General features: G+C 32.6%; 1 protein-coding gene across 1 annotated transcript in view; it reads right to left on the reverse strand.

Annotated features, from left to right (window-relative positions):
- The window catches only part of diaph3 (diaphanous-related formin 3), a 459,783-nt gene that overhangs the window by 259,042 nt on the left and 188,240 nt on the right, over nucleotides 1-12,501 (reverse strand). Inside the window, exons 6-9 of the mRNA XM_088603117.1 lie at nucleotides 11,085-11,159; nucleotides 10,897-10,966; nucleotides 6,903-7,039; nucleotides 4,628-4,733 (exon numbers count right to left, since the gene is read on the reverse strand). Coding sequence (XP_088459243.1) covers nucleotides 4,628-4,733; nucleotides 6,903-7,039; nucleotides 10,897-10,966; nucleotides 11,085-11,159 — 388 coding nt within the window. The remainder of the gene's footprint in view (nucleotides 1-4,627; nucleotides 4,734-6,902; nucleotides 7,040-10,896; nucleotides 10,967-11,084; nucleotides 11,160-12,501) is intronic.

The raw sequence follows: 12,501 nt of genomic DNA on the forward strand, positions 1-12,501 counted from the left end.
AGTGAAAGAAATTTAAATATTTAAAATTAGAAGTTTCTGAAATGGTATTAATTGCTGTATTATTAATTGATGTGAAATAGTATATGGGCCAAAATCTTTACATGTTTTTAGGTACTATATAACATCAGTCCAGTTTATAAAAACATTGTCAAAAAATGCTACAGCTTTGGAAGCTGGTGGAAAATGGAATTTGGTACTGACAGGGGATTCCAATGAATTTTGTACAGTCAGAAAAAAACATTGTGTATGTTGACTGCAGAGGTGGAATTCAGACTGACTAAAGAAAGCATAGACTTACAGTATAAGTTAATATAGCAGTAAATATTGAAACAGTGTTCACAGTTATAACAAGAACGTAGAGATGCCTTGCTTCTGTTAATTTCAGAGCTTTAATTTTCCCCCATTTTGAAATATTGTTCATGGTTTGTGACACTACTTAAGTGTTAAATGTTATATACCATATGATTCAAACATTTGAGAGGTTATGACATGTATAATAATTAACTGAATTTCATCATCTCTTACTTATAATTCTCTATCGATTTTCAACTTTTCAACAAAAAATCTGCACATCAGTTATAAAATGCTGTGCATTGAACCTATGCGAAGCTAAAGATGAAGAAAATGTTATATTACTATAAGCACAATATCAGATGTATTCAGAAACTTGAGGACCTACCCCAAGGGTAACACTTCAGCCAGAAGAAAGCGCTTCAAGTGTTTGTCAAGATAAGATGGCTGTATAAATTAATAACGCAATGCTTAGAAGGGATCAGGTTTATCATCAGAAATTCAAAAGAAATAAAAAATATCAATAAAACATAAAAGAAGCCTCCAACCATGGAACGTTTCTTAATGTCTCCAACTCCCTTGTCTATTAGAAATTTACTTGCATTATTCTACAAGCATTTGGCAGATAAAATTGGGAGTCAGTGCAGCTTTAAAGCAGTCATTAACAACACTTGGATTCATGCTACAATGTCATAAATAAAAGATGTTTTTTGACAAAAGGTCTTGTCACATTGGACCATCACTTTGCGCTGTATACAGAGTCAGCCTCAACAGCTTTCCACATTATCTTCTCTTACAATATGCTACTATGTTGGATTGCAGCTATACATGTTTTTTTAAAGGCCAGTAAACCTATTCTTTAGGCGTGATTTTTTTTTTAAAAAGGTCACTTTCTTTGGTGGGTAAAACACAAGTGAATCTTCTTCGGTTGCACAGGAGGTTTAGATTACATTTATAACTAATAGTGTACAGATGCATCTCTGCCAAGGAAAATGTCACCTACACTTTGTCAATGACATAATAAATACCAAAGTAAATACCAAAGAATAAATCCAGATAATTTACTGTACACTCAAAGTGGATCCTTATTTGATTCTTGTCTGGATCTTGCACATCCACTGAATTTATTTGATTCACAAAAAATACAGTAGTGACCAAAAGATACATAGGCATGGGTTAGTACAGACTGGAGATGATCTTCAGTAAGATCATAAATACTATATGAATAGGCTTAGGCAGGATTTCTTTTTTGCTTTAGAAGATGTTTAGAAATTTTATTTTCAAGTGCAAACTTGTCAAGCACCAATGTCTGCTGTGACATACATAAGGCAAATGTAAATGTAAATGTCACAGGTCAACAAACATTCTGATCGAGAAGGAAGCTGTCCATCACACTGCCAGAAGCAAGAACCTGATTTTCTTTGTAGGTCTCCCATTCCAGTACTGACCAGACACAGCCTAACATAGCTTGTTAACACTGATGCCATAATACTCTACCTAACAGGCACTGTCTTCAGCTATGATTTGATGCAGACTTTTTAACACTTAAAGTTAAACAAAGTATAGATGTTTTTTTAAACAAATTTGTTGCTGTTGTAAAAAATTTAGTTTCCTGACAAGTAATAAAATCTAGTATTTTACAGAGCAAAGGTGGTAAAGCATATCAATTTACATTTTTTTTTACAATAAGTGTTCCTCCTCCAATAAGTTCCTCCAATAAGTGTTTACATTTTCGGCAAACTACTTTCTAAGACTATAAACATTAGTTTGTGTTCAGATAGCCATAAAAATGTTTGAATATGACATCTGCAAATCATTCAAAGGGCTACAGGAACATGATCTTTTGTGTGTTAAATTTCAGTCTATTTTTGAGTGCAAGCTGGCTTACCCAGGTTAAATGCAGACTAGAAAGTGTCATGTCCAGCTGTAGGAATAGCTTAGATCCCTTTATGAAAATGCTTTATTGGAAAATCTTATACAATTTAACTAACAGTTACAAAAAAACTATTTGATTATATTTTAAAGAAATTAGCAATCACAGTAAAGCTATTGATGATATTTAGATTTTAAAATAAAACTAATAAATTACATGTAATATATTAAACCTTTTATTCAGATTTTATAAACAATCATTTCCATCAGTCAATCAGTCAGTTGAGAACAAATTACTGCAGCCATTTAAATTAAATACCACACTCATCAGTACAATAGCAACATCTAATCCAGCATTTGAACCCATAACCTTTCATTTGCAATTCCACAGTCCTAACCAAAACTCTACACTGCAGTTTTCTGATACTGTCTGCCTACATCCATCTTAAAATCAATTGATAAATTAAGATTTTAATTCTCTCAATCCAATATCTCCAATTTCCACTTCAAAGTCCTTGTCTCTCTACCACACAACATATCGTCTGAGAACAATTTGTCCACATAAGATTATGATCTGCCTTCAGGGACAGTATAAAATCCAGAAGAAATGCTAAACTATTTCAGGTAAATTAATAATTAACAAACAAAGCCCCAAAAGCTGTTGGTGTGTGATCTTACATAGAATCATTAAGCTTCTAGTTTTGACAGCACCTGAGGATCATTGTTGTGAGCTACCAGTAGGAATCATCTAATTACACTCCAGGAAAGCTTTCATTTAAAAAAAAAAGACAAACACTAAGTTTCAAGTTCAAAAAAGTATTGTAACGCATACGGCCGACAGGTACTGTGTAAGAGCCGGCGTACCAGAGCAGGTGACGTCACCGCCCTTCCCTGTGATAGCGGGACCACAGCTACTGGGCTGTAGAGAGATCTCTCTTTGGCTCACCGGGCTGGGTCCCTGTTGAGTGACGCGGGAGTCCCGGGTTCGAGCCCCCGACGGTGCGGGGCCGACCTAATGCGGCAAGGGCGCCCGCCTGAGCCCCCGTTGCAGTACAGTATTGAGAACTTCACCACTGAACAATTCTCAATATTTGCAGAAATACATAAGTCATTTGTTAAAAAACATACTTTCTCACTCAAATCACTGATTTATACGTAATATGAGGAGCTACCAATAAAATATATATTTGATCAGCAAAAAGGTAGAAACATAGTTCTACTAATAAAGTGTTAATTAGTCTACATTATAATTAGTATACATACAAACAATCTAAAGGACTGATGCCTTGGTCAGACTTCAAATAATTTAGGCATCTAACAACTATTTTAATTTGTCCTGCTCAAAACGAAGTTTGCATTTTTCGTATATATATCCTTCAAAATAATGTTAAATCAACTTACAAAATGATACACCAAAGCATACTCCAAGAAAATGATTGCTCTTTACCGCCTTATCATAATTTTTCAACTCACTGTACATGATTTAAAGTTACATTTACAATTTTCTTAGCAACCTCACAAAACATACCAACCTTCAAAACCATTGAACAATCAAGACCCCGTAATGACAGACTAGTCAAAGCTATAAAGGTCATGTTTGTTTAAAAATTGACTTTAAGTGATCGCACGCCATGTAACTTGACAATAGCAAAAAATTGTTTTGGAGACACAGATTAAATTAAAGTATAGGTCAGTGTCTGTTATCTGATATGTAAACCAATTATTTTTTTCAGAAGATAAAAAATATCGCTATTGTTGGTTTGTTTATCTTTGAGACATTAATATAATGATGACACTTTTTGACTTTGTTGAAAGGCCATCAGTCTTTTATACTAAATACACTTATGCACTGTAGGATTCCACTAGAAATAAGACAAAAATCAATTCTGACAGAACTAAAAACCTAAGTCTTCAGGTCCTTTAACCTACATCAGACCCCCATTTGTTACCAGTACAGTACTGTGTTCAAAACAAGCTACTGACCAGTCTCTTTACTAGAAAAGATTCACATATGGCAAGCTTAATACACAATTTTTTCTCAACTAGAAAAAAATAACACAAATCAGGTACCTTCCTTATATCCTGTTAACTTTGTTAAACGTCAGCAAATAGATGCAACATAGCCCTATTAAAAACACTACAACTCCAATGGCTTTGCATTACACAAGTGACTTCTGTGGCCTTGCCCATACACATTACAGTTCTTTTTAAGCAAAATGCAGCGTTTAAAGTGTTTTTAGGCAAAATGTTTAGGATGGCTATTTGTTTTTGTTTTGTATTGTTTCTTATGTACTTAAGTAACTTTAAATACTTAGAAAGTATCAGGTCGTTAATGCATGGGAGAAGAAGGTACTATAGGATGTTTTCCAGATGCTACATTGCAATGCATGCATGCCTTGTTTTACCTTTATTACAAGATTTTGGAGTAGTCGCATACAACATCAACAGCAGCCTAAGTACTTACTTGTAGTTGCACAGACCGATCACGTAGTCCTTCAACAATTGGATGGAACCTTGCAATGCTTCTCCGTTCCCCAGCAGTAGTTATAGCTTCAAGGACCTTTTCCAAACTAAGTGGAAAAACACATTTCATTACATTTAAAGTCATACAATAAACAATGATTCATCTATTTTTCTTATTATTTTTTAACTACAGGAACAAGCCATAAAAATATCCACAAAGATGATGAATCTTGACTATATAATTTAATACACAAAAACATTTTTAACTGATTTATTATTTAGATATGAAACATTTTTATATGTCAAGGAAACTATAATATGATTAAAGGATATTTTCAGGAGTTGTCTTTGGGTTTGAAGAATAAATTTTGCCTATCTTTCTTCATTCAGGTTAAACAAGGCAACAGTATTCAAAAGTCACGCAACTGAAAGCAAAATTTCATTGTAATTAAATTGTATTGCCTAGGACTGGTTATACAGATGCAGCCATTCAGAATGGACATTAAAACCTGTAAGCTACCTGCACTGTACCACAGTGAGATTCAGTATGTCGAATTTAAATTTTTCAGTCCAGACAAGATTGATAGGTGGCCTTTTGTGTTAGTGAAATGCTAGCTTCACCAAATCTGTTATACTACTTCATTAAATCCATTTGATATGAAATATTAATATGGATTAATGCAACTAAAGTGAAATGTTGGCACCTGAAAATAAAAATAACAGAAGTATAATGTTTAGTAGTAACAATATTAATTTATGAATATAACTATATATTTACAGTACTGTATAACACTGGCAGAAGAAGGGGAAAATAAAAATTAAGGTACACAGTATTTCACCTTCTTCATAACATTTTTTTACATCAAATTCTATAACTTGGTCACTTGCTGTAGTTGTTTTAGAAAAGTTTTGACATACTCATTGCAACTTGTTTCCTATATTTCTTTGCAGTGTAATGTAGGCTACACTATATTCTTATATTTGTTAATTAAAATACAATATATGTTTTAATGTTTTTTTTCAGCTGGCTTTTTTTAACATTAGTTACAAAGTCCAGATAGTTAATAACTACGCCTGCAATTCAGCCAATGGGCCATTAGAATAACCTTTTTTTTTTAGTTGATTTATTTGATAAAGACATCTCTAATGAGGTTCTGAGTGGGGAAGAGAGAAATCATAAAATTAATTACTCTTCATGCTTTTATAATTAATTTAATAAGCATTTTCATATATCCATAATTTATCTTGCATATTGTCATATTGTTAAGCAGTATTACTTAAATTAGCATTAAGACAAAATATAAAATATTTTAATGCATATGTAAACCTGAAAACAAAATCTTATTCACAACAGGCTGGGCAATAAAATATTGTTTTACATATCCAGCTAACTGAGTAATCTTACTTTATGAAACAGCCCCAGGATGCCACATTTACTACAGAAACCTCTACACTATAGAGGTTCATCCATGCTAGTGCTACAGTTATGTTTAAAATTAATTTAATATTTAATCTACTGTGATATATAGAATGAATAAAAATGTCAAAATAGTTTATATATTATATTTTACTATTAAAAGATTAGCTCAGAGGAGCCAGGCATTGGCCAGGAATCAGACCTAGGCATCCTGAGCAGCAGGGAAGAATTATACCACTGAACCACCACTGCGTCACTCTGATTGGAGGAGGACAGTCTTGAATCAGCTACATTGAAACTTACAGTACATAACCGCTAGTCATGCATCACTAGATCACTACTGGCCTGTATGTAATTAAAAATAATAATTCTGTTAAGTGTTATACAGTACTCTGACACAGTACGAGTGAAACTCGTTAATTAAACCATTTGTCACTACAGTACAGTATTAGCATATTGGTATTATCACAGAATTAGCAGGGAACCATTAATCAGTGAAAAAACATTTACGTTTTATCATTAAAATAATTTCAATTACAGGCACACGCAGCTGCGGTACATTAAGGATTCACAGATTCACCTGGCAGTTTTACAGAGTACAGTTCTTGATCAGATTATTTGAAAAAATAAAAATTGCATTACATTGTGCTGTTCATCCTACTGCTGCACTTGTTGCAGTATTCCGCCCTTCACCTCATGTGTTTTAAATGGCTGCATCTATATACATAATAACTTCAATACATTAAAAAATATATACTCTTTCATATACGCTTTCATCTAATATGGAGAACTTCAACATATTCCTAGATTGCAAAAAAAAGCAGTGCACTTATTACAAAATATATGAACATATACTGACATGTTTTCTTCTCCCACAATACATATTGCAGACAGTAATTTGACCACATCTGTCATCATGTTTGGCTGTCGTGGGTCAATAGCTCTGGCCAGTAGGCATAGACTTTTCTGCTCTCCAAGGATTCGCTCCAGTCCATACTTTAAAAAAAAACATGTATATTTAATTTTAACAATAACATCCCATTTACTAATTAATGTAACACCAAGAGGATTAAGACTTTACAAGTATGACTAAAGCATGTCTCAAAGTACTTTTAATTCCATTAATGTTGGAGATAACAGGATTTTGATAATTATTCAAATAAGCCCATAAATCGTGCAACTGAAAATACCAAAAATAAGAGGCTCAAATATTAGGAAAAATATTAGCAGCTCAACAACTGAAGGTGTTCATTTGGGGGGCAGGTCGAGCCCTGTAGTACAGTAATCAGTAGATCAGTACTCTGTGCCATATTAATACTTGACACTAACTGGTGCACATCCATCCTGTAGCAGTATTAGTGATTATGAATGAAAGGCTTAAAAGGAATAATTAACACCACTTCTCCAATTCTCCTATTTTTCTCAAATCTTTTAGTATTTAACCTTTGTATAATATTTTAAACTTTCTTTACATTATAACAACATTCAGTGCAAAGATAAAAAAATAGTAAAATGTGAAATTACATGATCACCTTCCACTTGGCTCCTCTTTCACCACCCCATAATATGATTTCATCCCACTATTCTGCACAATCATCTCTCCAATTGTTAACCACTGAGTAAGAAATGATTGAATAGGAAGGAGGGTTGTGCCTCCCTCAGACAACAGCGAAAGTGAAGGATTTTAAATAGATGCCCATTCATGAAGAGCTGGTGCAAGAGATCGAGCAAAGATGTTGAGATCGGTGCCCAGAATGACACTGTGTCAGGCTAATAAAAAACAATCACATCAGAAGTCATTATGTGGGTTTGGGCCAGGTGGATACTGCCCAGCCTTCAATCAGATATTTGTTTTGGATCAATTGGTGAGGGGGAAGTATGCAGATGGGCAGTGTTTATGACAACTGATGGAACTGTTATGAAACATAAATAGTGCTTTTTATTTATTTCAAAACACGTGCATAATCACAGTGTATGCACTTTTTATACAACACCATTTATATAAGATTACTTTAAGAAAGACATATTAAAAAATAAACATTGACCAGGCAACTCCTAGTGAGGTCATTTAACCATACAGACAGGCAAGCAAGAACAGGAGGAAGCCAAGTACAGATATCAAGATCCATCATCATCATTTTCATCAGAGGTTTGTGATATGGGACACTAAAACCATATAACGTCCAGGTAATCTGAATGCTGAAATAGTAGTGGACTCTATTCTTTATCATACTGTATAAGAGAGCTTATTATCTTAATTGGAAATTAATATTTCCATTATTGTAGAATCTACAGGCTAAAAATCTCTTATTTTTAGTGATGCATTTTTACAATAAAGACATTGTTTTCTATTCATTTTATGAGCATTATTTAAAATTTCAAATATATGTCAAGAAGGAAAAAACAAATGAATGTTGGAAACACAAAAAATCTAGTACTCTGCTCAAACATGAAGGGTTATCTTTAGTTTGCGAAAGACCAAAAAATAAAACCTTTCAGCCTGGAAAAAAATGGGGATTTATGTCAGAAATTATTTTAGTAAATTAATTCTATTTTTAAATGTTTCCCCCCCAAGCGTTTGCCTCACTACATCCTTGGTGCCCCTGAATTTTCATTCCCAGGACGATTTTTGACCTTTACTTCATACCTTGCTAGTCACAAACTGCAACTACACTTGAAATTGCATCTACAACATACTACAACAATAATGCCTCAATTAACAAGGCTGTTAATTGTTTTAACATCTAAAACACATGGTTACTTCGAAGTTTCTTGATTCAATTGTTTAGAAGACAGTAACAGCTGGTTATGAACACCTGGCAGTTAGTCACTCTAGACTGAATGAGTACCATAATGCAGACAAAATCCATGAAAGGTCTCAGTTTCATCTGTTACAAATAAGTAAACAAAAGACAACACCTGTTGTTATCCTGTATCATGTATTACCTTGAAGTGATAATCACGAAGCATCTGCTGATTTTCAGTGTTTACTGTAAACATCCTCTGCAAGTATACTTTTTTTCAAAAATTGCAAATAATACAAGATCATTAAGTTGAAAATGTGTCCACTTCTAATGTAAGGAGTTACCACATCTAACCCATGAGGTTAAGCAAAAAAAAAACTGAGGTAAAATAATTGTAAGCTACAAATAAATGAAATACTTCAACATGCTTGTAAAAAGTACCCCGTATTTGTGATTGATGTGCAAAACGAAGCACTTCAAAGTAATTTAAGTAACTTAAATACTTCCTTAATATGCAGCACTGGTTTGATATCTAACACCACCGTAAATCTAACATGACTGAACCTCAGGATCCAAAGTATTACCTGAATCAATGACATAAAATATTCTAGGATGCTGGACCTACTGTGAATATTTAACAGGCTTGCAAAAGAGAATGTACAGGTATGACAGATTAATACTAGAAAACTGATAGCCAAACATAATCGTTTCATAGTTTATCAGTTAAGCTCCCAGCAAAATACACTAAAATTAAGAATCATAATTTATGATAGGACTTTTTTCTCCTCATAGGGTATTTTATATGAGGGAAGGCCATCACAATTATCTGCAAGATAAATATATACTCTGTATATTTTTACCGTAAAGGAAAGAAAATTAATCTCCAAATTAAAAATATTCTGTGCAGAATGCAGATTTTCCAGTACATTCAGCATTTATATGCTGAACTATAAAAATAACTAGGTAAACAGTTCATTTTGTTTTGGTTTACAACTTTATAGAAAGTGCAACTCAATTCACAAAACTTATCTCTATAGCTTACACTAAGATTTTTTTTGTGAGTGATATCTTACAAGATGGCAGCATCATCACAGATTGTTAAAGATGTAATCCTCTCCAGATATACATTTATATGAACACTTTCCATTTTAAACTTGACTTCAAAAAATAGTTAATAGCTTGATTTGAGTTTTGAATATATACTTAAATACTACATTCTAATTAACAATGTCCTTAAAGCATGTAAAATTAATCAAAAGCACTCAGCCAGTCATTGTCAATCGCTGTCAAAAACACCTATTTAATTGGAAAAAATATCAATGAAATGTTTCCACCTAAAATAAACCATGAATAAAAATGTCTGAATTCAAAATTACTATTTCTACATACAGTCTACTGCTAGGGAAATTATTTACATACTTTCACACTCTATGCCTAAACTAATTTGATCATGTGTGGACAAATCTTTGCACTATATGAATGACATTCTTCTGGACAGGTAAAATGACTAATTGTAATAGTGGTTACAGACATGCAGTTAACTATCTAGCCAAAAACTATCATTGTGCCTGGATGAGTGCAGCCATCTGAAATTCCATTTTCACAAAGATCAATAAGCCAATGTGATCCTTGTAGTACACAAGGCCTTAGTAGAAACATTAACAGCTCACTTGAAAAATTAAGTACCAACTAATCAAAGTCAGAATCAAGAAACTTCTCAAAATGCAAGTTAAGCAAAGAAAGATTTACACTTTTTTTATAAGCTGTTGCTTTAGTCAAAGAACACTTGTTTCAATCATATAAGCTAAATTTACTAAGCCTCCTTTGTTATTTTTATTGCTTTGTTTATAGTATACTATATAGCTTGTAATTTAGTTAAGCACAAATCCTTGAGCATACAATATTTAGATTCATTTGCAGCACTAAGCTAAAAACATAGAAAAGATTATTTCATTGTTTGATACCTGTCATGTGAATACTCTAGCACCAGATAACTTCATTCATTTCGACATTTATTCAGCAGATTCTACTCAACATTTTTCAACAGTTTAAATTGTGAACAGAGTTTTCCACTCAACAGCCTTCACAATATAAATTGCACTACTGTACCTTATTGTTCATGAAGGCCTTCAAGCACTGTATGACTTTATGTTGACACTTCTTGTCAATCTTTTCTTGACTGAAAGAAAGAAGAAAAACATAGAATCAGGCATGATGAATGAAAAGTACAGTCTTTGAAATCTGATGTGGCATAGATAACGGAAGGTTATATTTTTGCAAGAGAAAGTAGCATTTACTGTTTTTTGTGAAGTAGTCTCTCCAGAGTGTCCAAAAGTAATCCCAAGCCTTCATGTCCAAAGTTCTGCACCCAGCTGTAAAACAAAGCATAATATATTAACACCAACTTAAACAATTAGCAAGGCCACTTCAAGGCTTCTTATGACATTCCAAACAAATAAATCATCTCAGCAACATTTAAAATTGGACATCAGTTCATAGGTGTAAGGGATCATCATGTTCTTTCTTCCTAGGTCTGATCTGCAGTCAGTTTGACTATATAACACTGCACTAGCACAACTTGAATAATATAAATGTGTAAATTCTGCTATATCATGAGTACTTATTAAACCTTATATGACCTAAACCAGAATTTTACTTTAACTGCATTTTCTTTTTTAATTTGTCATCACACTGTCAGTACATTACATAAAATAAGACACTTTTTACACAGCAGTCCATACAAAACAAACACGTAAGTGGATTTTTCTATGAATTATCAATAATTTTTCCATAAATCCAGATTGATACTCAAATTTCAATTCAGAAAAATGATTCAAATTAAAGATGAGGTACTGTGAAACTCCAGATCTATAAAAGGTGTATAGAATGTTAGTATATTCTACTTAATCACAAAGTGTGACAGAAATCCAGATTCACAGTAAACTATGTAAAGTGCACTTTAATAATCACAGTGCACTAAATAAATAAACTAAATAAGGTAAAAATGCCTTATCTTAGCTTTGAACTTTCTAATTACTTTTGAGAATTACATATTTCTGCCTTTTTTTAGAGAACCTGTGTCAAATAGATAGATAGATACTTTATTGATCCCGTGAGGGAAATTGCAGATAATGCTTTCTAAAAAAAGTTGTTTGAACTAAGTCTAAAAATACATACAAATGAATAAAATTAAACAGTGGTATAAAGTTTACATAAAACACTTACATTTTCATTCAGAATTAGAACACCAAAATATTTTTGTGCATGGGCTAAACATTCCTTTTCTTCCACTACAAATATGAGAAAGGATATGTGCACTGAATATCAATAAGCCTTATCGGGTAAATGTTTGTTAAACCCTATTTAATATCAGTAAAAGCAGACATTGGGAGATTAACTTTCCTTCCATAGTAATGACAGATCTCTAATGTTTATTTAAATCCACTGAAACAAATCTCTTTTCAAAATCTGTTTTTTTTGGCTAGAAGCCTATAAAAATGTACATGAAATAAATTTGCAATTTTAGAAAGCTGGAAAAAGTGATAAACTGTCATTATTTATCAATAAAATATAGATTTTAGATACTTAATACAAGAAATGATTTTCCTATTTTTAAAAATATATATGTAAAGCAAATTAAAGCTAAGGCTAGGTTAAAAAAGTAACTATAATTTAGGATGACTGAACTGCCTCTTAATATCTTTTTGACTTCTA

Source organism: Lepisosteus platostomus, chromosome 2, assembly GCF_059453375.1.
Source record: "Lepisosteus platostomus isolate fLepPlt1 chromosome 2, fLepPlt1.hap1, whole genome shotgun sequence".
Classification (NCBI taxonomy): domain Eukaryota; kingdom Metazoa; phylum Chordata; class Actinopteri; order Semionotiformes; family Lepisosteidae; genus Lepisosteus; species Lepisosteus platostomus.